This window comes from Python bivittatus, unplaced genomic scaffold (assembly GCF_059951505.1).
Source record: "Python bivittatus isolate LINGU-HERP-01145 unplaced genomic scaffold, Pbiv_v1 ctg000580_np1212, whole genome shotgun sequence".
Classification (NCBI taxonomy): domain Eukaryota; kingdom Metazoa; phylum Chordata; class Lepidosauria; order Squamata; family Pythonidae; genus Python; species Python bivittatus.
In genome coordinates, this window is record NW_028277087.1 from 15,944,345 (window position 1) to 15,965,591 (window position 21,247).

The window sequence follows — 21,247 nt, forward strand, 5'->3', positions numbered from 1 at the left end:
ATTTTGCATGAGCAAAGTCTTATTCATAAAACATTTCCCTCTTTCAAAAATAAGTTATTTTAATAAGTTTTTTTTACTGTTTCTTGGTATTTCAGTATTTTCCAACAATAACAACAACAAAAACGTTCTTGTAGGACAGTGAGAAAGCCCCCAACTTTGGTTTTCAGTTTCTTCCTGGGTTTCATGTCTTCATTGAATAGATATAAACTGAATAAACCATGTTAAGACTCCCCCCCTCCACCTGCAAGTGAAGAATTTGGACAGTACCTAGAATAGGTAGAAGGGGTATCATGCAGATGCTCTCAGTTTCTTAATCCTGGATGAAAGAATATCTGTCCTTTACAGCTATCTGTAATAGGCTTTTGACAATTTGGGCATACAATAACCTTTGTAAAAAAAAGTAAATCTTTTAATATTAATTGTAGCCCAATATGCTGATAAGAGAGTCACTGACTTTTTAATTAATAATCCACCATGTACATCTAAACCTCAAGTAGTAGGGGATCTAGTGTTATAAACAACTTCTTTCAGTGCCAGAATCATTCCCTCACCCTTGACATGTTTTAGAGAAGCAAAAGTTTGGACCAGAGTTCACCATAATCACTTGACAGATTTCTCTGAAAGCAGCCAAGACCCATTGCATGCTGCATGCTTTTCTATATTTGGCTTTGTTTAATTTGACGATAGAATGCCATGCTGTTGAGAATTGTGGCTGCTGCTCCTCTCTTCTAGCTGTGTTACACAAGCCAAGGTTATTCTTTTTTTCTTTTTAAAGAATGACATGGCTATTTATGATCCTAAAGGTAGGATGACTCTGAACTCAACTGTACCTTTCTTTTCTCTGTCTAGTTGAGCTTCTCAAAAATTTAGAGATTATGAGTTAATAATAGTTCTCAGTATAATAGTATGTTTTCTGGATTGCCTAAATCTACATGATATCTAAAGAAATTTCCTGTATTGGGGGGCGGGGAAGAGAATTTAAAAATCCTTTAATTTTTTATAGTCAATTTTCTGGTATTCTTTGTATAGATTACCTGGAATTTATACACGCTCTGAGAGTGTGGCTCACAATTATCAATGGTACCCTTTGCAAGCATTTTCTACCATTTGCACTGACTGCCATTGTGCTTGAGCGGCTAAACTCAGCTTGATCACAAACCAGAAGTCATATTAAGTTATCTAAAATGCTGCCTTTACTTGTACGATACTCAAGGATTAACTTCAAATATCCTATTTAAGCCATCACATAAGATCAGTTATCTGGTAGGTAGGAAAGACATTGGATTCTCTGGTCCTGTGTTTATGAAAACATGTTCTATTTGAATTATATTTACATTAATGCTATTCAGGATTACTAGTGGACTTTTCTTTTCCAGAAAGCATTTTGTGTAGTTGAGCTTTTAGCTTTACAGGTAGTTCTCGACATACAACCATAATTGGGACTGGAATTTCCGTTGCTAAGTGATGCAGTTGTAAAGCGAGATGTCATGTGATTGCATCCCTTAGCAACTGCAATCCCAGCAATTCCTCTTGTCATCGTTAAGTGAATTTCACTGATTTATGGCGAGGACCCACCCCAATCCAAGCTGCACTATCTTCGGAAACCTGCCCTGTCTTTCCCAAGGCTCTTCAAATACAGCGCAGGTTTCGAAGACAGCATTCTAAAGACTCAGGGAGTCATGTGGAGGATACTTTAGCTGGAGAAGCTGGGTCCGAAAAAGAGACAGCAAAGGCAGCGAGGTGCTTCTGCTTCGGCTGCAGTGGTTGGGTGAAAAAGGTGAAAGGTCAGTGTGGGGAACTGGGAGAGAAGGCAGCTGGGCGAACAAATGCTTCCTGGGGTGGTTGGGCTGGGGCGGCTGCAGCTTTGTGCCGTGTTGTGGCTTGGGCTTCTTGCAGCCCCAGAGCCGTGAGATTCTGGGGCTGCTTGCCGCCCCTCAAGGCAGGATGCAGGGTGACCAAAAAGGAATAGATGGGGTGGAGATAGGCAGGTGGGGGGAGTTGAAGCCCCCCCCCGGTCGTAAGTGCAGGTGGGCTGCCAAATGCCTGAATTTTGATCACATGACTGCGGGGTTGCTGCAACGGGTGTAACTTCGGGCATGGGTCATAAGTCCCTTTGTTCAGCACCATTGTAATTTTAAACGGTTGCTGAACGAATGGTCATAAGGCAAGGACTACCTGTATTTACTGGAACACTTGTGATATCCTTCAGTGGGAAAGAAGAGGACCATTTCTGTAGCAATGCTTGAATTTTGAAATATCCTCCAGTTGGAGGAACAATTGCTGTTGGGACACATCAGGGAATTATTAATAGCAGTTGGAGATGCAATTCAGATGTTGGAACATTAACTTACACAATTTGGACTTGCCTTATTATATTTTCATTTTGTGCTGAAGTTAACCAGATTGTTAATATAACTTGTTATGCATATTAGTGCATATGTCCTTCTTGGGTATATCCCTAGCATATGGAATTATCAAAATACCAAAAGTTAATTTTTTCACTGTGGAGATTGGCTGAAAATATGATTATACAATATGGAAGGAGAAATTTAGCTTTACTTGAGGGGATTTTTATTTTTAGCTCTTGGGCATTTTTTAAATTTTCCAGTCTAATTACCCCTTTGGTGGTCTCCCAGGCAATAATCAGATCTGATGCTGCTTAGTTTCTGAGTCTAATCAAGATTGGCCGATTAGTTCCAGCAGCTGTGACGTATGTATGTGTGAAAAATAAATTGATGTTAACTAACCTTGCGGACATTGAACAATCCTTATTTCATTCTTGTCTTTTGCAAGAATAACTGATTTGCTGGGTGGAATAAAATACATTAAATAAAAATCATTGGTATTGTATATTATAGCCCTGCAAAAGGAAAATGGTTAATGCCTATCTGTACCCAAATTCTTCTAAGCACTGTGAATTAAGTTGCTAACCATTTCTCTTTAATTCCTAACTGTGTATCTTTGTGCTCCTAGATGTCAAGAAAGATTGGTCTGACCATGCCTTATGGTGGGACAAGAAGAAAACCTGGCTCCTTAAAACACACTGGACTTTAGATAAGTATGGAATACAGGCTGATGCAAAGTTGCAATTCACTCCTCAACACAAATTGCTCCGACTCCAGCTTCCCAACATGAAGTATGTAAAAGTGAAAGTGAACTTTTCTGACAGAGTCTTTAAAGCAGTATCTGACATCTGCAAAACTTTCAGTGAGTATCTATGATTTATGGAACCAATTATTATCTTTTTCAAGTGACAAGCAGCCAGCTTTAATAGTTTTGTGTTCATTACCTCTTTTTTGGGGGGAGGGTCTTCTGGAAAGTATAAATTAGTCTCTCTTCTTTCCAGGGCACTCTTAAAAGGATAAAAGAATAGCTTTCAGTATGCAAAATACCTACTACCAAATTACGGGAGTATATAGTACTGCCACCTTTGGGTGCTCAAGTTTATCCTTGGATTTTACTTCCTGACATGACTGTTTTTCTGAATTCACTCATCAAGCTAAGCCATAATAAGTTTGCTTCATTTTAGCTTAGTATGTTGTGTGAATCCAGCACTGTGTTTTTAAAATCAAGGCTTGTATTTATGTTAAGTGTGGAAGCAGCCATTGTGACTTGTTCAATAAACTGTAGAAACAGTGACTTTTTACAATCTGTGAATCCAGCTTTTTCCTATTTCTTTTCCTTTCATGGAATCAGGGGTTTTATTAACTTAACTTTTAAGTTAATAAGGGGTTGAATTATAGAAAAAATATTGATTTCTTAATAATAATGATGATAATAATAATAACAATCTTCTGGATTTGTATCAAGAAGGTGTATTTTTAGAATAAAGAAATGTCCTTATTTACATTCTAGAAAAACTGAGCATTAGTTGTTATTCTAAAAAGATCCTATAGGTAGTCCTTGAGTTACAACCATTCATTCAACGACTGTTCAGAGTTATAATGGTGCTGAAAAAGGAGACTTATGACTGGTCCTCAAAGTTGCGGCTGTCCTAGTACCCCCATGGTCATGTGATCACAATCTGGATGCTTGACAACCCTTTCACATTTATGACCAGTTGCCAAGTGCCCCACATTCACAGGATTGCCATTTGCAACCCTCCCTGCTGGCTTCCCCCAAGCAAAGTCAATGGGAAGCCAGCAAGGAAGGTTGCAAGGTGGGGTTAGCGTCCCCCACAACCCCCTGGTCTTTCTTCGCTCATATGCCCCTTCGCTCATATGCCCCCTTCACTTGCACATACCCCGTGCCCTCTTTCCTCAGCCTCCCTGCTCCTGCACACATGCACAAACACATATCCCGCACCCTCTTTCCATGGCCTCCCTGTGATCATACGCACCCTGTGCCCTCTTTCCTCAGCCTCCCTGCGATCACACGCACCCTGCATTCTCTTTTCACAGCCTCCCTGCAACTGCATGCACCCTGTGCCCTCATTCCCTAGCTTTTCTGACTCACACTACACAGAGCACCCCCTCCCCCAACTTGCTCATGGACTGTGCCACGCCTCCCAGGGCCTCCCCAATCCTCCTGTGGCACCCCGCGCTCCTTACCTGGGACTCCCTCCACTTCCTGCATAACGACCTATGCATCTTGGGTTACTACGAAGGGACTGCCTGGATTGCCGTCGCTAAGCGATATGGTCATGTGATGTTGTGCTTTATGACCACATTGCTTAGTGACAGCAATCCCAGTCCCAATTGCAGTCGTAACTCAAGGACTACCTGTAATTGAAAAGGTTTTTTTTCAAGCTGATCAGAATTGGCTGGTTTATTATCTAAGTTAAAATATGAACATTTTGAATCCAAGTCTTCAGTTGCTTTTGTATTCAGTTTGTTGATTTAATTTGTCTGTTTTATTGGATGCTATGTTTGCTTTTTTATAGTTAGATGGAACCTTTCTTCATAGATGTAATATAGAATGGGGGATTGCATTTGGGGAAGGGGTTAAAATGGCACCTATTGTGTGCAGCTGCAATTATTTTTTTTTTAAATCACATTTGGACATACCTCAGTGTTTTCTGTTTTGCTTTTTTTTAGTTTAGCCCTTGTTAATACAGAACCTATACCAATTAAATAAAATAAACTATGGAACTTTTCTTTCACCAAGACCTATTTTGGCTCAGAAGAGTTTTAGGTTTCATAGTGCCATTGAATTACATTGACTAATATATTCAATCATCCTCAATGCTTGGTATCTCAAAGCATTAAAAATGGTTAACATTAATCAAACAGGTTTTTTAATATGTGATGAAGAATCTACCTAATTAACCTACTTTAATGTGCAGAAAAATAAATATACTATCAGCAGCCTTTTAGTTGTCCATGGATTCTTGTTAAAACTGAAAAATTAAGTTTAATTTTCTTTAAAAATGCTGTAGAACTCATAGTTCCTTATTTTTCCCTCACTTGTCTGTGTCAAGAGGCAAATGAGCTATTTTAAGTGAATGACTATAGCAGTGTTTCTCAACCTCAGCAACTTTAAGATGTGTGGACTTCAATTCCCAGAATTCCCCAGCTAGCATTCTGGGAGTTGAACTCCACACATCTTAAAGTTGATAAGGTTGAGAAACACTGGAGATACATTAGTAATATACCTGCAGTCCTCCATTAAGATTATTGCTCATTCTCATTCTGAATGGTAGGGACAGGTAACACAAACTGAATTCAAAACAACTACATTTCATTAAAATAATCCTGATTTTGCAGAACAGTATCATAATGAATGTATAATTGGTTGATTTGAAAGCATATAATGAAACATGTGGACTCAAACCTGCTCAGCTATTGAGATAATCTTCTGAAGCTCTTCTCTGAAAACTGTGGTGGAACGGAATTTTTAATAATAGTGCCACGTCCGAAGAATTCATTTTCCTCAGGAAGGTTTGCTTTTTAATCTGTTTAGGTTTAGATTGTTCTACATGTAGTCCTTGCTTAATGACAATTCGTTCAGCAACTGTTCAAAGTTATGACAGCACTGAACTGTAGGTATGACTGGTCTTCAAAGTTACAGCCATTGCAGTGCCTCCGCGGTCACGTGATCAAAATGCAGGTGGCATTTTGGCAGCCCACTTGCGTTTATGACTGCCGTGTATGCTTCAGTTCCCCCACCTGCCTATCTCCCCCCCATCTCTGCTCTTTTGGCCACTCTGCACTCTGCCACCGCCACCTACCCCTGCCATCCTCAGCTGACCTTCGCCATCTTCTTCCTCCCGCTCCTGACGAGGCATGCCTGGCCAAGGCAGTTGCTGGCCCTTCGTAACGCCCACTTATCTCCCCCCCCCCAGTCTCTGCCCTTTTGCCCACTCTGCACTCCACCGCTGTGGAGGCCTCACAAAGGGTCAGTAGCTGCCTTGGCTGGGCACACCTCATTGGCAGTGGGAGGAAGAAGATGGCAAAGGTCGGCAGGGGTAGGCGGTGGTGGAGTGCAAGGTGGCCAAAAGGGCAGAGATGGGGGGAGATTAGCGGGTGGAGGGAGTTGAAGCAGAGGCGAGCACAGCAGGGCAGGAGAAGTGTGAGGTCCTTGCCTAACAACTGCAACCAGGACTACTGGAACTGTCATCGCTAAGCAGTGCAGCCACATGAAGTTTCACCTAATGACTGCTTTGCTCAGTGGTAGAAATTCAGATCCCAGTTATGGTTGTTAAGTGAGGACTACCTGTATTCTTTCCATTATGAATGTTTTAAATGGCAATTTGCTTTATCCAAGACATTTAGTACTTTCAGTTATACCAAACAGAAAAAAACTGAAATATTAGAGTACTGACATGGTGCTCCTTGACAGAGGCTGAGGAAGAGTATAGATGTATATCAGCTTGTTGACTAGCAGTTCTCTGCTTATTGAACAGGAAACAAAATAGGAAAATCAGCATCTGTACATACTGTATTGTGATATGTTAAAGAGTCTTTACATCTTCTCACATTAGCTCATTGTTATATGAGGCTTTTGAAGTGGTTTCAAAGTGCTGCTTTTAAGCAATGATATGGAAAAACTCCAAATGCTGTAGTTTGCTATTGATTCTTAAAATCTTTTTCAGCCTTCCTTCAAGGCTCTTCCTCTGTGGACCAAAGACACATAGAACTAGTAAGAGGATTAATGAGTTAACTGTCTGTGATAGCTCTTTTAATAAATGAAACTTAACAATGCAAAAGCCATAAATATTGATAGTATATATAAAACATTAAAATATACAGGGGAAGTCTTATGATTGGGCAGGAAAAACTGCAGGAGCTTCAGAGATTATTCTGTGTTTGAGGTATTCCATCATCCTTTTCTGTTTTAGCTTGGTGAAAATAAATTGTATTTGTTACCTATATAAGGAACACTTCTTCTGAATATAATTCTGTAGAACTCCTTCATTCCCTTAATTTCCAAGGGTCGCCCAGATAGGCTTCTGATCTGTGAAAAATCTATTCTAAATAAATAAGTGCTCTTAAAGATTTGGGACACAGTGACTTTTCTCGTCTTCAGAGAAAACAAATGATATAAAAATGTTAGTAGGCGTGTCAGAATAATAGTTATTGAGTGGTGCTGATAACACAAGCCATTCACAAATTCTGTTTAATCTAGTGTGTATGCTTCATATATCTCGTTAATTGCTGGAATGAAAGTAGGAGAAAAGTGCACTATGATGTAAGTGATTAGATGAAACCCAGGAAAGTATTGCCAGAGGCAAATTTTAAGCTGTCAGCTAGGACTTTCAGATTCACAGTTTAGCCTTTTGGCTATTATTGTGTACATTCTATTCTTGTTGCATTTTGGCTGATCTTAATAAAGGTACTGTCTATCTGTAAATTTTGTGTTTTTCCTCCTGGACTCTTGCAGACGTCTTTACTTTTTATACATTACAGCAGTTCTCATGTAAGGCTTGTAGTACGTTTGCAATGGTTTTTCCAGCTGTGATTTTCCCTATCCCCAGCTTGGCATTCTTATTGTATCTGTGCTGTCTGCTGTAGTTTAGAAATAGAACTGTTGAAATTCTAGCTAGCAGTTCGCTATTGAGGGTAAAACTTTCAGCAGTGTATTGGCCTTTTCCTCATTCCTTCATGGAATTCCACCTTCTACTCTCTATCCCCAAAGCAGGAGAAAAATAGAACATTTTCCAATTAAATGTTCCCTCTCAAGAACTTTTTTTCTGTTTAGGGAAACTGGTAATTTAGTTAATATTTTTTTCTAAAGTTGAAAAGATATTGATTTAAAAATATGTTAGAAACTGTACCTTATTAATTAAATGGTAGAAACCATACCCTAAGTTTTATTTCTGTGTACAAATCTGAAATCTCTGAGTAAGAAAAAAATGTGAAATAATGCAGTTATTAAAATGTGTGTGTGTGTGTGTGTGTGTGTGTATTATATGTGTGTTGGATGGATGGATGGATGGATGGATGGATGGATGGATGGATGGATAGATAGATAGATAGATAGATAGATAGATAGATAGATAGATTGATTGATTGATTGATTGATTTTGGTTTTTTACATAAATTGGCAGTAAGTCCAAGAACTATCAAGCTGACTTCCACACTTTACCCATTCCACTTTCTGGTCATTGCATAAACCTCCACTAAAGCTGTGCAGATACAGCTTTCTTTTCCATCAATGATTTTGAAAGATAAAGTGTGGTGTTTTCAATTTAGCTGACAGAATGGATTTCCCATGCAATACAGAAAAGCCACGTACCATTTGCGGGACCTCTCCCTGAGGGTATCTGCCCATCCCACTAGATCAGATAGGTGGGGTGCTTCAGGTCCCTTCCCTGAAATATTGCCAACTAGTAGGATCTAGGAAGTGTGCCTTTTCCGTGGCTGCCCCAACTTATAGAACACCCTTCCCAGGCAATCCAGCAGCCCCCACCCTCTTAGCTGACCAGAAGGCCATTAAAATCTACTGGGGTAGAGTGGTAAGAGCCTGTGGAGGTTTTTTGGGGCACCCTAGGAGGTTAATTGAGGTGCCAAGTTTTTAGTTTTTGTTATATGGTTTTTATGATTTTTCTACTTTTATTGTTGTTGTGAGCTGCCCAGAGTTGTTTTAAGATGGGCAGCCATACAGATCTTTTAAATAAATAAAATAAATACTGCTTGCTTTCTTAAAGAACAAAAGTTGAAAGTTGTAGTAGCCCTGCTTATATATTCTAAACATACACACACACACGCTTATAGTCTACCCTATATCAAGTATTTCATGTTTATGTAGTCTACTTTAAATAAACACAGTTTATGAACAAGAAGCTGGAACCTGAACATTTCAAAATCTACCACATCCCACCAGGTTCTAATTAATGGGGGAGATAGAGCTAAAACTGTTTTAATATCCCCTCCCACTTTGCTTCAGAAACTTTCAGATACAAAAGCAGTAACTATTTGTTGTATACAACATGCAATTATTGTATGATGGATTGCCAGAAGCTGCATAGTGCATCCTGCAGACATAGCTGCTTTATTTATTTATTTAATTAAATGTAATTTAATTTACAGGCCACTTGGTTCCATCCCAACTCTGGGCGGTGTACAACATAATACAATAAAAAATTGAATAATACAAAAGTCCTACCAAACAAATATCCGGAGAAAAAACACCAACACCACCAAAACAGACGTCCCCCAAGGGGTAGCCCAAGGCCTGAGGAAAGATAGGATCTGGATGAGGAGGGAGAGGCTCAAGCTTAACCCTGTAGCTCATCTCTCTTCTAATAGTAGAGCTGCTTTTTAAGGAAAACTATGGGGAATCCATTGGTGCAGTTTTAAAAGAAAACTTCTGAACAGAAATAGTTTACCATGGGATTTTTCCCCTTGGGTTGGAATAACTATCCCTTTTCAGATTTAAATTTACAGCTTTGGATAAATTAACTGATCTGTTTGCATGTCCAATGTGAAATACTGTCAGAAAATTTGAGCAAACAAAACTCTACCCTGTCTTTGTTTTGAAATAACCATATAACTCTTTATGTCTTTGTATGCAAAAATGAAGTAACTGCTTTGTACACTGCCTGTATTGTCTGATTATGTTTTAAAATCATTTAAATGATAGATTTTTAAAGGTGTTTTTATTCTTATTTATTTATTTATTTATTTATTTATATTTCAAATTTAGATACCACCCATCTCACAAAAAGTGACTGTGATTGGGAGATTACTGCATTTAAAATAACAGTAAAATATTACTGGAGAAAAGGGTTTTTTGGGGAAGCTTTCACAGCAAGTACCATTAAATCTTTTTATAGGAGATCTTTGGCCTTCAACATATCACTGTCAGACCTAATTTCCATATAACTGCCTTCTAAAATGTACGGCATGCCTCTGTGTTAATATGGACAAGCTGTCAGCCACGTGCATCTTCTTGAACCCCATTGTGTCACAATTCCCAATCCTCCAAAGATTATGCCACTAAAATTCAGTGGAAAAGTACAGACTTGGGGACACACTATTATTTGCCAATTTTTAAAAGGGGGGAAGTGTGTATGTCTTTGGAGAGGCCTGAGATGCTTAAAAAAGGGGGGGGGGAATACATTGGACCTCCTTCTATGTGTGATGCAAAAGATAACAATAAAGCAAAGTTCAGTAACAAATCAACTTTTTTTCCCCATTCAAAATTGCCTAACGTAGCAAGTGTTTTCTTGCTAGCAAATGCACGGTGGTTGGCAGTGGGTAAAATATTTGTCACAATTCCGAATCTCCTAAAGAATATGTCAAAGGGAAGATTCTATTCTGTATATCTTTTATAATAACCAGTAGTATGGATTTTGCAAAATTGAAAGCCTTAAATCAATGGATTCAGACTTTAGCATATTTGGCTTACTTTTTAAGATTTTGCTTATGTGTTTATAAACTTTTTTCCAGTGTATTTGATTTAAATACCTTTTAATTAAAATACATATATATTATCTGATTTTTATATATATTTGAATTAAAATTCTTGATTAGATAATAATGAAATGCACTTTGGGTGGAATAAATCTTATATTATCCAAATTAAAGATTTTACTTAGCTATTATTTTTTATTGGAATATTAGAAGGTGCTTTGAGCATTCAAAAGCTGATTATAGATCAGTTGGTTTAGGTTTTATTAGACAATACTATGGTTGTATAATGTATCAGCAAAGTGGAGAATATAAAATCCAGTCTGCTTTGTATTACAACTATGGCACTAGAGTGCTTGGTATGCAGTCTTACTAATAATGCACATAGTAAGACCTCAAATCATTGTGTCTCTCAGAATAGAGGAGTCAAATCCATCTTCTCTGCAGTCACAGATTAGAACTTAATAGCATCTAGAAAATCCTCAAAAAGAATTTAAGCAGTGAAGTACAGCAGTGAAGTACAGCATGTGAGATGTGGGAGTTTTTGTTGAATTCAAAGCAATATGGTTTGGTTTCATTTTCCTTGACATTAAACTTTGCAGCTATTTCATCGTTCTGTCCACTGGTTGCTGATTTATTTTCTGATTATTAGGATTTAATCCACCTGGTATCCCAGCCACTATCAACATTTGTCCATATTAATGGCTAAACTATTCACAACCATGACCATTGCTTCTATTCATTTGTCATAACAACTATAGTATTGGTAACCATCATATTGGCATGTTGTGCTGGTGACCTATGTGCTCTTTGTATGGTTCCATCTTTCTTGGCTATACATTGTGATAAAGTCATTTTTCAACAAAACATCTGCTTTTCTGTCAAGTGAAACTGACTCTGACTTTTACTTGGTTCAGGGTATTTTTTAAAGCTACTTTTTATTACCTAATCTTTTAGGAACTAATAGTTACCAGTATATTTTCAGTGTTCAGGCCCTAGCCATTCGTTTATACCATTCTGCACTGCTCAGAAGGACAGTAGTTATTATCCTTACAAGGTCCAGCTAAAATTTCAAGGCTGTCACCTCAGTGTTTTTCCAAATGTATCCTGGCTACTATAAGCTCTAAGGGTCCAATAACAGTATCTACTGCAGATAGGAGATCATTCTGTGAAAGTAGTACTGACCTGGGCAGCTTTTCTTCATGATGTTGCTCTACCACAGTTTTTTAAACAGTTGTCTAGGCCGAATCTTCTAACGTTTATTCATTGCTATATATGGATCTCCATTCCAGAAGCTTAAAGCATTCCATAGGGAGGTTCTCTTTTCAGTCATCTTATAAACTCTGTCCCTCCTTCAGACAACACATTGATGGCTTTCCTACGTGAGAATCAGACAGATTACAGTGAAAAATGGGTTACTCGGCTCTAAGTTTTTCTAGTATTGCTCTATGAATTCACACAGCCCACCCTCCATCTTCATTTGGAGTCAGCTGACATCTGTTCTCTCGGTTATATGAACTCACTGTGTCAGTCCTGGAAACTGAGATTATTAGAAACCACTTCTAGGGTGTCTGGGAAGGGCAAGACTCTTGCTTAAAGTCTATAATCTCAGGAAAGTTCCAAATAAGACTCTATGTATGCACTAAACCCATAGGTATGAATTCAGAAATGACCGCTTGAACCTCATATATAGTTGCATAACTTTTTTTTCTTTGACACAGGAGTCATCTACTTAAAAAGGGTCCTTGCAGGGTCAGAAGGATAGTCAACTGGAAAAAATATATATTTGACATATAATTATGATAACCATTCCAGTTTGACATACTTGAAATATTAACATAGTAACAATTTTATGAAATAATGCAATTCCTGGAAACATTTTCCATGAAATTCTTCATTTTACATTTTTTCCAGCTCATTATATTAACGGTAACCATATTGTCATAATGAAAACCTTGGATGTACAAGCAATAAATTAATGTCTTTAAAGCACCACAGATCTATTCACAGTTAGAAAATTGCTCAAACATTTCTATTCTTCAATAATTAATCTCTCAACCTGAATATTTTCCATGTGAGTTTCAGTTTTTTTAAATAAGTGCAGAAAATTCCTATAATGTACAGATAGCTTTCTTATGTGGACCATTTGGAAGACTATTTTGGCAAGGAAGCAGTTTCACTGTTTGCAAAATACCTCTCTCTTCTTTTCCTTACAGTTTTATATCTTCAGTATGTTGAGACAATTCCAGTTAGCACTGCTTCCTGAAAACTTACTGGCAATGTAACAGACCCTCCCCTGGAGAGGGGAGAAAAAATAGAGTGCTGTTTCAGCTTGAATGAAAAAGCTCCGTTCTTCAAATAAATATTTTAAACATAGGGCTAAATGCATAAATCTAAGTACTCGCTTCCTGTGAATAATATATAATACTAAAATATAAAATTATTTCCAGTTCTAACACAAACAGTATTTTGTAATGTGGCTGCATTATAAGTGACAGTTTCCATTTGTTCAGTTGGCAAATATAGTTCCACAATATTCATTTTTTATATATTGTGACAAAAAAATTGTTTATACACGAATAGGATCTGGACTGGTAGTTGATCAGGGAAAAAATGGGCACTGTGGACAAACCCTCAAAATGCTGATGCAGTGTAACAGCTGTGAAGAATGCAATTTCTGTGGTTATGAATATCAGGAAAGGGGATTTAGAATAGAATTGCTACTATTGTAGTGTCTTTAAACAAACTAAGATGCAATTTGGCTTGGAATGTAGTATATTGATCTGGCTGCTGTATTTAAAAAAATATACTATAGAGCTGTATAAGGTACCAAAATGGCAGCCAAAGTTATGAAGAACCACACACACACACACCCCTTTGCAAAATAGTAATAACATTTGAGGGTTTTTTGCTGAAAAAAATGGTAAGAAAGAAAAACATGAACATTTATAAAATTACACACAACATAAATAGGGGATTTTTAAAAATTCCCTCCTTTAATATAGAAGCCAGGCAAATCGTTTACTGTATCTAGCCAAGCATGGTTAATGGTTGCCTCATTAATGTTTTGGTCACTGTTATAAAACTGTTGGCAATAATTCCTGGAAAGAAAAATAATGAGTCATCTAGGGGAATATGTCAGGTGTTAAACCTATGGAATTTGCTTCCATATGTTGAAGTGTTAGCTATCAACCTAGGTTTTTTTAGGGGGACTAATCAAATTAATGGAGAATAAGCCTAACAGAGGTTTCCATCCTTGATGTTACCTTCATGATAGTCACCAAGATAGTCACTAGGAAACAACAGGAAAAGTGGATCTGTAGATTTCTTAGAGTTATCTGGTTAGCCAGTGTGAGTGAAACAGAATGCTGAACTAAATAAGCCATTATTTGAATTTTATATAAATAATTTATAAACATTTATTCACTCCCCTCTTCCACTGTAGATGTTTCAGTGCTCCTATAACAAATCAGCAAAATTATTATCAGTAGAAGATTCACAGAGCTCAGATTGCATAATGGCAAAAAGCTGAGCTGTCCAACACGAAGATTCTCGACCTTGCTTGGAATGCACACCCATCTTATTTAGGAGCTGATGTTGACAATAGGTTCTTGGGTAAAGCAATAACTTCATTGGTGCCATTGCCATAGAAAGGACTCAAGAAGGTTTATCTGGCCAAGCATGGTCAGTGGTTGCCCCATTAATGTTTTGGTCATTGTTATAAAACTGTTGGCAATAATTCCTGGGAAGAAAAAGAATGAGCCATTGAGGGGAATATGTCAGTTACTCCATTGCCTTTAAAAGGGATCAAGAAGAAGGCAAGGAACAGAAATGATGATGTGTTATTGTTACTCATAAGGAAGCTTGTGAAGGTTGTCTAAAGATCAGAGTTAATTACTACAACTGAATTTCATTGTAAGATTACAGAAAGAAGGAAATGTTACAGGTAATGGAGTGAAGATGCTCAGGGCACATGGGGTCTGTTCTGGAGCCCTTACATAAACAATTGACAAGGCATTGTCATTGCTTTCACGTTAACTTCTTTAAATATATTTTTGGTATCGGTGGTTCAAATTATCATTCTAATTTTATTGCTTGATATATTTTTTATTTTGTTCATCAGATTTTGAGGCCACTCAACTTTTTGATGATTCTGGGTGGCTTAGAAATAAAAACAAGGCATATAAAAAACATAGCCATTCATAAGAACAAAACAACTGTAAATCAACCATAACAAAAAGGGCTCCATAGTCACCCTGTCCCTAAGGTCTTGAATAGAAACCTCTATTATATCTACTGTACATAGATATTTATTTATTGATCTAGATCAATAAATATGTCAGTTTACAATAGCAATATATGTTGCACAACAGCAAATAAAGCTGTAATCATCCATTAAATAAAAAAAAGTAAAAAATATAATACGTAAATATGCCAACTATGAACACCATCAGTATAAGTACTTTTAGGTACTAAAGGCCATATGGATAGCTAGGTTTTTGCTGCTTTGCAGGATCATGCTAAAGTTGATTAGTCCAGCCTGGGCTGGGAGACCCTGTTCCATAAAGTGGGTATCATAGATGAGAAACACTGCCCACAGGGCCCCTTGGATCTCATCTCTCTCATGTTGGGGATAGATGAGCACACTGTACAGGATCCTTCTGAAGTATCTAGGAGCTAAGCCATGTAAGGCTTTAAAAGTCAAAACAATAATTTGAACACCCAGAAACTTACTGGCAGCTAATGCAGTGCCTGTAATACTGATGTGACGTGGCTGAAGTGCCTGTCATTTACAGTGTGGAGTGGCAGCTACATTTTCATTAAATGTAGTTTCTGAGTAGCCTTCAAAGATAACTCCATATAGAGCACATTGCAGAAATTTGATAATGACCCTAACCCTAACCCTAACCCTAACCCTTAACCTGGTATGTACCACATGCAGCCCTAAGGCTTATTTCAAAATTCCTGTGCAACAGAGCAACTCAGACTTGTGGTAATAGGTAGCTGCCTTTTTCCTACAACCTGATGCTGGAGGGAGAGAGAGAAAATATTTTTCTGCCCAAGGAGTGCTTAATTTTAATTATTTTTACTTTAAAATTATTTTACAGTTACATTTGTTACCACCTGCTGCTTCCTTCATCCTTGCTCCATTATGTGGCCTGAAGTCTAACTTTGAACGAATGCCACCTTGGAGAGAAAAAAGTTTTGCCCACTTCTGGTTTAAGTGATCAAGCAAAGAATCTTGGTTAATCTGTAAGGCTTTGTGGTTTGCCGGTGCGTTTCATTTTTAAAAGAACATTTAAGTGGAATGGATTTACTTTACTTTCCAGAAAGAAAGTGAATGATAACTAGCATAATGGTGAAAAAAGCTGTATGAATTATTCCCACACACACACATACACACCTTTCTCTTACTGACTTGTGTTTCTCTGCTTCCAGTTCTAAATATCTTTCTGTTCTTGGGTTTGGTCATCACTGGCAGTTTAGCATAGTGTCAATCAACTTAGTTTGCCGTTGTGTCTATGAAATGAATTAAAAGATAAAATGCTTGCAAAGATCTATCAGTGGTAATGAAATCTATACCCTCCAAATTTTTGGTTGCCTCTTGATATTGAATATCAACTTGTTTGTGCCTTCTTATTCAAACAAATGACTGTGGAATAATTATTGCCTAATGCTTTTCTTCTTACTTATAGGGTTCAGAATTGCCTCTTGAATCCAATTCTACATGAAATATGCATTACCCTTTTGTTTCTAGATTGTATCATTTCAAATCAGGAAATCTTTAGGAATTGAGTGCCATCTCCCACTGACTGGACTTTTATACATTAGTATATGACAGTTAAATACAGAAGTGCATCTTTTTGCTGATGCTTTTCTTTAACATGTTCCTATAGCCTGCCTTTGCATTTGACCGTTTTTGTGTTGGCATCTCACAGATGTACTGTACCAGAAGAAGAGGGCTATTGTAATGGTGCCATTCTTGACATGGCAGATCGGGTGGGTCTTGGCAGCATTCAGGCAGCAGAAGATTCCCTTCAGGAGTTTGGGTTCAGCATAAAAGCTCTTCTAGCCTAACTAAAGGGCAAGAAACAATAAATGGTATTCATACACATAGGAGTACAGTCTGCTGAGAAAATTCAACTTTACAAACTCCCACCACTATTCAACAGAGGCAGCCTTTTTCCTATTGCCCCTTAATGCATAACGTGCAGTATGCCTGTGTGATCGAATTATGAACTGTAATTAGTTCCTACTGTTCACTTCTAAGATAAATAGATTATTTGACATAAATAGTATCAGAGACAATCCTGATTAATAGAAGTATAGTGTAACAGATCTGTGCACTTCAGTGTAGGAAAATAACTCATTAGAATATAATGCCCCCCTTCTTTCTTTCTTTCTTTCTTTCTTTCTTTCTTTCTTTCTTTCTTTCTTTCTTTCTTTCTTTCTTTCTTTTTATTGTGATTTCCTCGGTTACCAAGGACTGTCTTTTATGTAATGTTCTGCTTCTGGCAAAATGTGCTTGGGTATTTTTTTTTTTTTTTTGTCATTGAGGCTAATTATACTGAATAAATTTAAGAACCACAACCAATTTTTTTATTGTTGCCACTCCAGTTCTTTCTCTTGGCCAGAGGAAGGATTAAACCAAGAGTGTTTCTTAATTTTTATTTTAATCCCTGATTTCTTTCTATATATGAATCTGATTTAAAATACTGATGCAACTTTAATCTGTCTTGCTGTAGCCAATTGTAAACCCTGGATTGTTTTTGTTGCTTTATTATTTAACCAGCTTAAGTTGTGATTTCTGTTTCATATGTAGCATTCAAGCCAGGAACTAGCAAAACTGAGAGTGGATCCTGGTTAACTTATTCTGCTCCAAAGGGGGAAGGGGGAAGATATAACTCCAATGTTTTATTTAGGCTTCTTGCAGAAATGAATCCACGTGGATTGTTTGTTTTGATCAGGGGCAACATATTGTATTTGCCCCACACTCCTGAAAGTGCCTGTCTTATGTTGGAGTTGACACTAGGTGAGGCCAGGAGGAAATAAGGGTGTGGCAAAGTGGGTAAGACTTCAAATTCCCAGAAGCTTCAGTATTACTGAGTTCATGCCTCAGTGTGCTGAGTCTCAGAGGCTTATGATCAGTTGATATATTCTGATGCTTCATATTCAATATGGCAGTACTATTAAAATTACAATGAAATAACTGCCTATGAATAGGTATCTGGCATACAAACCAGAAAATCAGGAGATCCTTCATCATGAACTTATTGAAAGGATAAAAAATCTTGGAAGGATATTTATGTAGGATCAGAGGTGTGAAGCTTATATGGTTTACAAAACAAAATTTGCATTCTAGATTGTTTTGCATGTTTAGTACTGCCTCCTTAGAATCTTGCCTTTCTTTTGCTTCTCAAAATTGAAAATATATAATGCTACTTGATGCACCTTTAATAAAAACAGACTCTTCTGGATTAGAATCTCTTCTGGATCTGGATTATAATTCTGGATTGTATCAGCCCATCCTATTAAATCCAGCAGAGAGAGCATACTTTGGATACCATCTGCCAGGGACCTACATTTGGTGGTCCCAGGCAACAGGCCTTTTCTGCTGTGGTGCCCATCTATTTATTTATTTATTTATATTTCAAATTTGGACACCATCCATCTCATGAGGAAGTACCTCTGGGCGGTTTACAATAAAAACAACAAATAAATATTAGTTAAACTACAATAAAAATAGTATAAAAATGCAATAAAACCAAATACATACATAAATAATATCTTCCAAGGTACTGGTGATTGAAAATATATTAACATACAGAAGCATCTTCAAGGTGGTAGCCACCCCCAGGGTTGGTTGCCCCTTTTCTCACCCCGTGCAAGTTGGCAGAGCCAGGTATTGACTGCTTTCCAGCAGGTTGAGAGAGTAGGGGCCTGCCTCACCTCTGGGGGAAGGGTATTCCATAAGATGGGACCACGGCAGAGAAGGCTCTCCTTCTGGGCCCCGCCAGTTGACATTCTTTCATTGACAGGGTCCTCAGCATACCCTCTCTGCTTGACCAGGTGGGACGGGTCGATATAATGGAGGAATCTTATAGAATATTCTTCCCCCCACAACAATAGATTAACTCCATTCCTTTTGATGTTTTGGAAGTCCCTCAAGACCTGGCTAGGTCACCAGGCCTGGGGGTCCCAGGGAACCAGAGACATGTCTAGATGGCTCCACTATTGAGGTGGATGTACTCAGTCTCTCTCTTCGTGGGGTTTGTATATATTTTAGTCTTAATTAATCTCTACTTTTAATGTTAACTTTTAATGTTTTTAAATGCTTGTTTTCATATATGTATTGTTTTTTTATTTGATTATTGTGTGCTGTCCAGAGTCACTTCTTGTGAGAAGGGCGGCTATCCAATAGTGTCCGTTCAAATGTGTCTGCTTAAAGCCAACTGTGAAAGCAGTGGTCCTACCCAGCATTTGACATCTAAATTATATAGTTAACTAAAATGACTAGTAGTTAAGTAGACCAACCATTTCCATAGTATGATTCTTGGATGGACAGGTTTTTTATTGGATATATCTGAAGAATCCTTGAACAAATGTAGAAGCCATTTTTGAAAGCCCAGTCTCTGGATAACAATAGCAGGTAAGTACGTTACACAAATGAAAGGGTAATTTCCACCTCTTAGCTCCAAATCATGATGGTGTCCTTACAAAACCCCAGTTTGGCTTCTGCCACTTTAAAATCTCAGTCTATAACTAATTATATTTAGTATTTTCTTGCCCTAGAAATTAACATAGGCTATTAAATGTTAATGAGCTATAAAGTGAATTTATAAATGAAGCTCACAGATTGAGTTCAGGTGTTACTAACTGCATTCATTTTCTTGATAGTATTACAAGAATGGTTTGCCATAGTTTTATTCCAGGGTGTTTTTTGGGACTTCCCAGTCTAACTAATAGCCATTAAATTCCCAGATGTTCCCCCATCCAAGTATTTACTGGAGAGACTCTGCTTAGTTTCTGAGTTCAGCCAAGGTCAGCTTAAGTATTGTAATAAAATCTGCCTCATAAATACTATAAGCAGAAAGTCAGAATAATGGTAATATATATGTCAGTGTCTTTTAACATAATGACCTTTAATACCATCCCTGGCAAGTTATTCACAGTAGAGGCTTTCGAAATATGTGATTGTCCCTCCAAAACAGATTTTTAAACTTTTGTTAGTTGCCCAGAGTCACAATAGAGATATGGGTGGCCATATAAATTTATTTAAATGAATAAAATAATGCATTAGCCACCTTTCCAAAGCTAAAGGTGGCATGCCATGAAAAATAAAAGAAACTCAACAGCATAGAAACTAATAAGTAAAATCACAAGTAAAAATTAGAAAAATATAGCCAACTGATTCAAAGATGGAATGCTAAAAATAGTTTTAGTACCTATTCCTTCCTGAAAAATCAGTTCAGTAAACAGGAGGATTTGTGAATCTAAGAGTTCATTTCCATAATTATGGGGACCTGCTCCTTATTTTGACAGCAGCCCCAGTTCCTAACAAAATGAGAAACATGTAGGAATAGACTAGAATATTGAAATCCAACATTATACAGAGGTGTATGATCTTAAGGCCATGGGAATGCATGAAACCTGTAACATCTGGGTGCAGCCAAGTTTCTCTCCAAAAACAGATGGCAAATTGGTATTTCTATCCTGTCTTTTCTCCAGGTCAAAACAGCTTATATAGTGCTCCCCCCTCAAATTTGTCCTGATGATAACCCTATGAGGTAGGTTGAACTGAAAGTTAGTGACTGCCCCAAAATCTCTCATGAGTTTGAACCTGAGTATTACTAGTCCTAATCACTAACTGCTACATCAGAGTGGCCATAATTACATAATAACTATGATTAATACATTAATTTGTATTAAATGCATGTGGCATAATTATAAGTACCCATAGAAGCAAATACGTGTAGCTCAGGGTTGAACTGTGGAGTCCTTGGGGTTCTCTGAACTTGGTTGTTTCATTGCAAACGTTTCATTACCCGGCTAGGTAACACCTAGCCAGGTAATGAAACGTTTGCAACAAAGCAACCAAGCTCAGAGAACCCCAAGGACTCCATAATTATGCGTACATTTTTAGTTTTAGTTTACATAAAGTCAGATTTAATTATTCTTGGTCACACTTTTTTTGGCATGTACCCTCCTCCTGTGTGCCATTCAAGCTAAGTACAGCTCCTAAAGTGCAAAAAAAAAAAGTGTCCCCATGATATAAAGGGAGGTACAGGACCTGTAAAAACTTTTGCAAAATGGATTGCTGTCGGATGCCCCTGTAAACTGAAAATTGGATAGCTATTTTATTTCCACTTTTGTGTTTTTCTTGCTTTTTATAGAATTTTCTCTCTGCAAGTTCATCATCTATAGCAAGACACCAACATGTGCTATTCCTGTCT

The 21,247-nt window shown here is 37.6% G+C and overlaps 1 protein-coding gene across 7 annotated transcripts in view; it reads left to right on the forward strand.

Annotated features, from left to right (window-relative positions):
• The window catches only part of FERMT2 (FERM domain containing kindlin 2), a 93,199-nt gene that overhangs the window by 16,930 nt on the left and 55,022 nt on the right, over positions 1 to 21,247 (forward strand). For all 7 annotated transcript variants that reach the window (XM_007424099.3, XM_007424097.3, XM_025164030.2 and 4 more), the window contains exon 3: positions 2,974 to 3,207. In XM_007424099.3, coding sequence (XP_007424161.1) covers positions 2,974 to 3,207 — 234 coding nt within the window. The remainder of the gene's footprint in view (positions 1 to 2,973; positions 3,208 to 21,247) is intronic.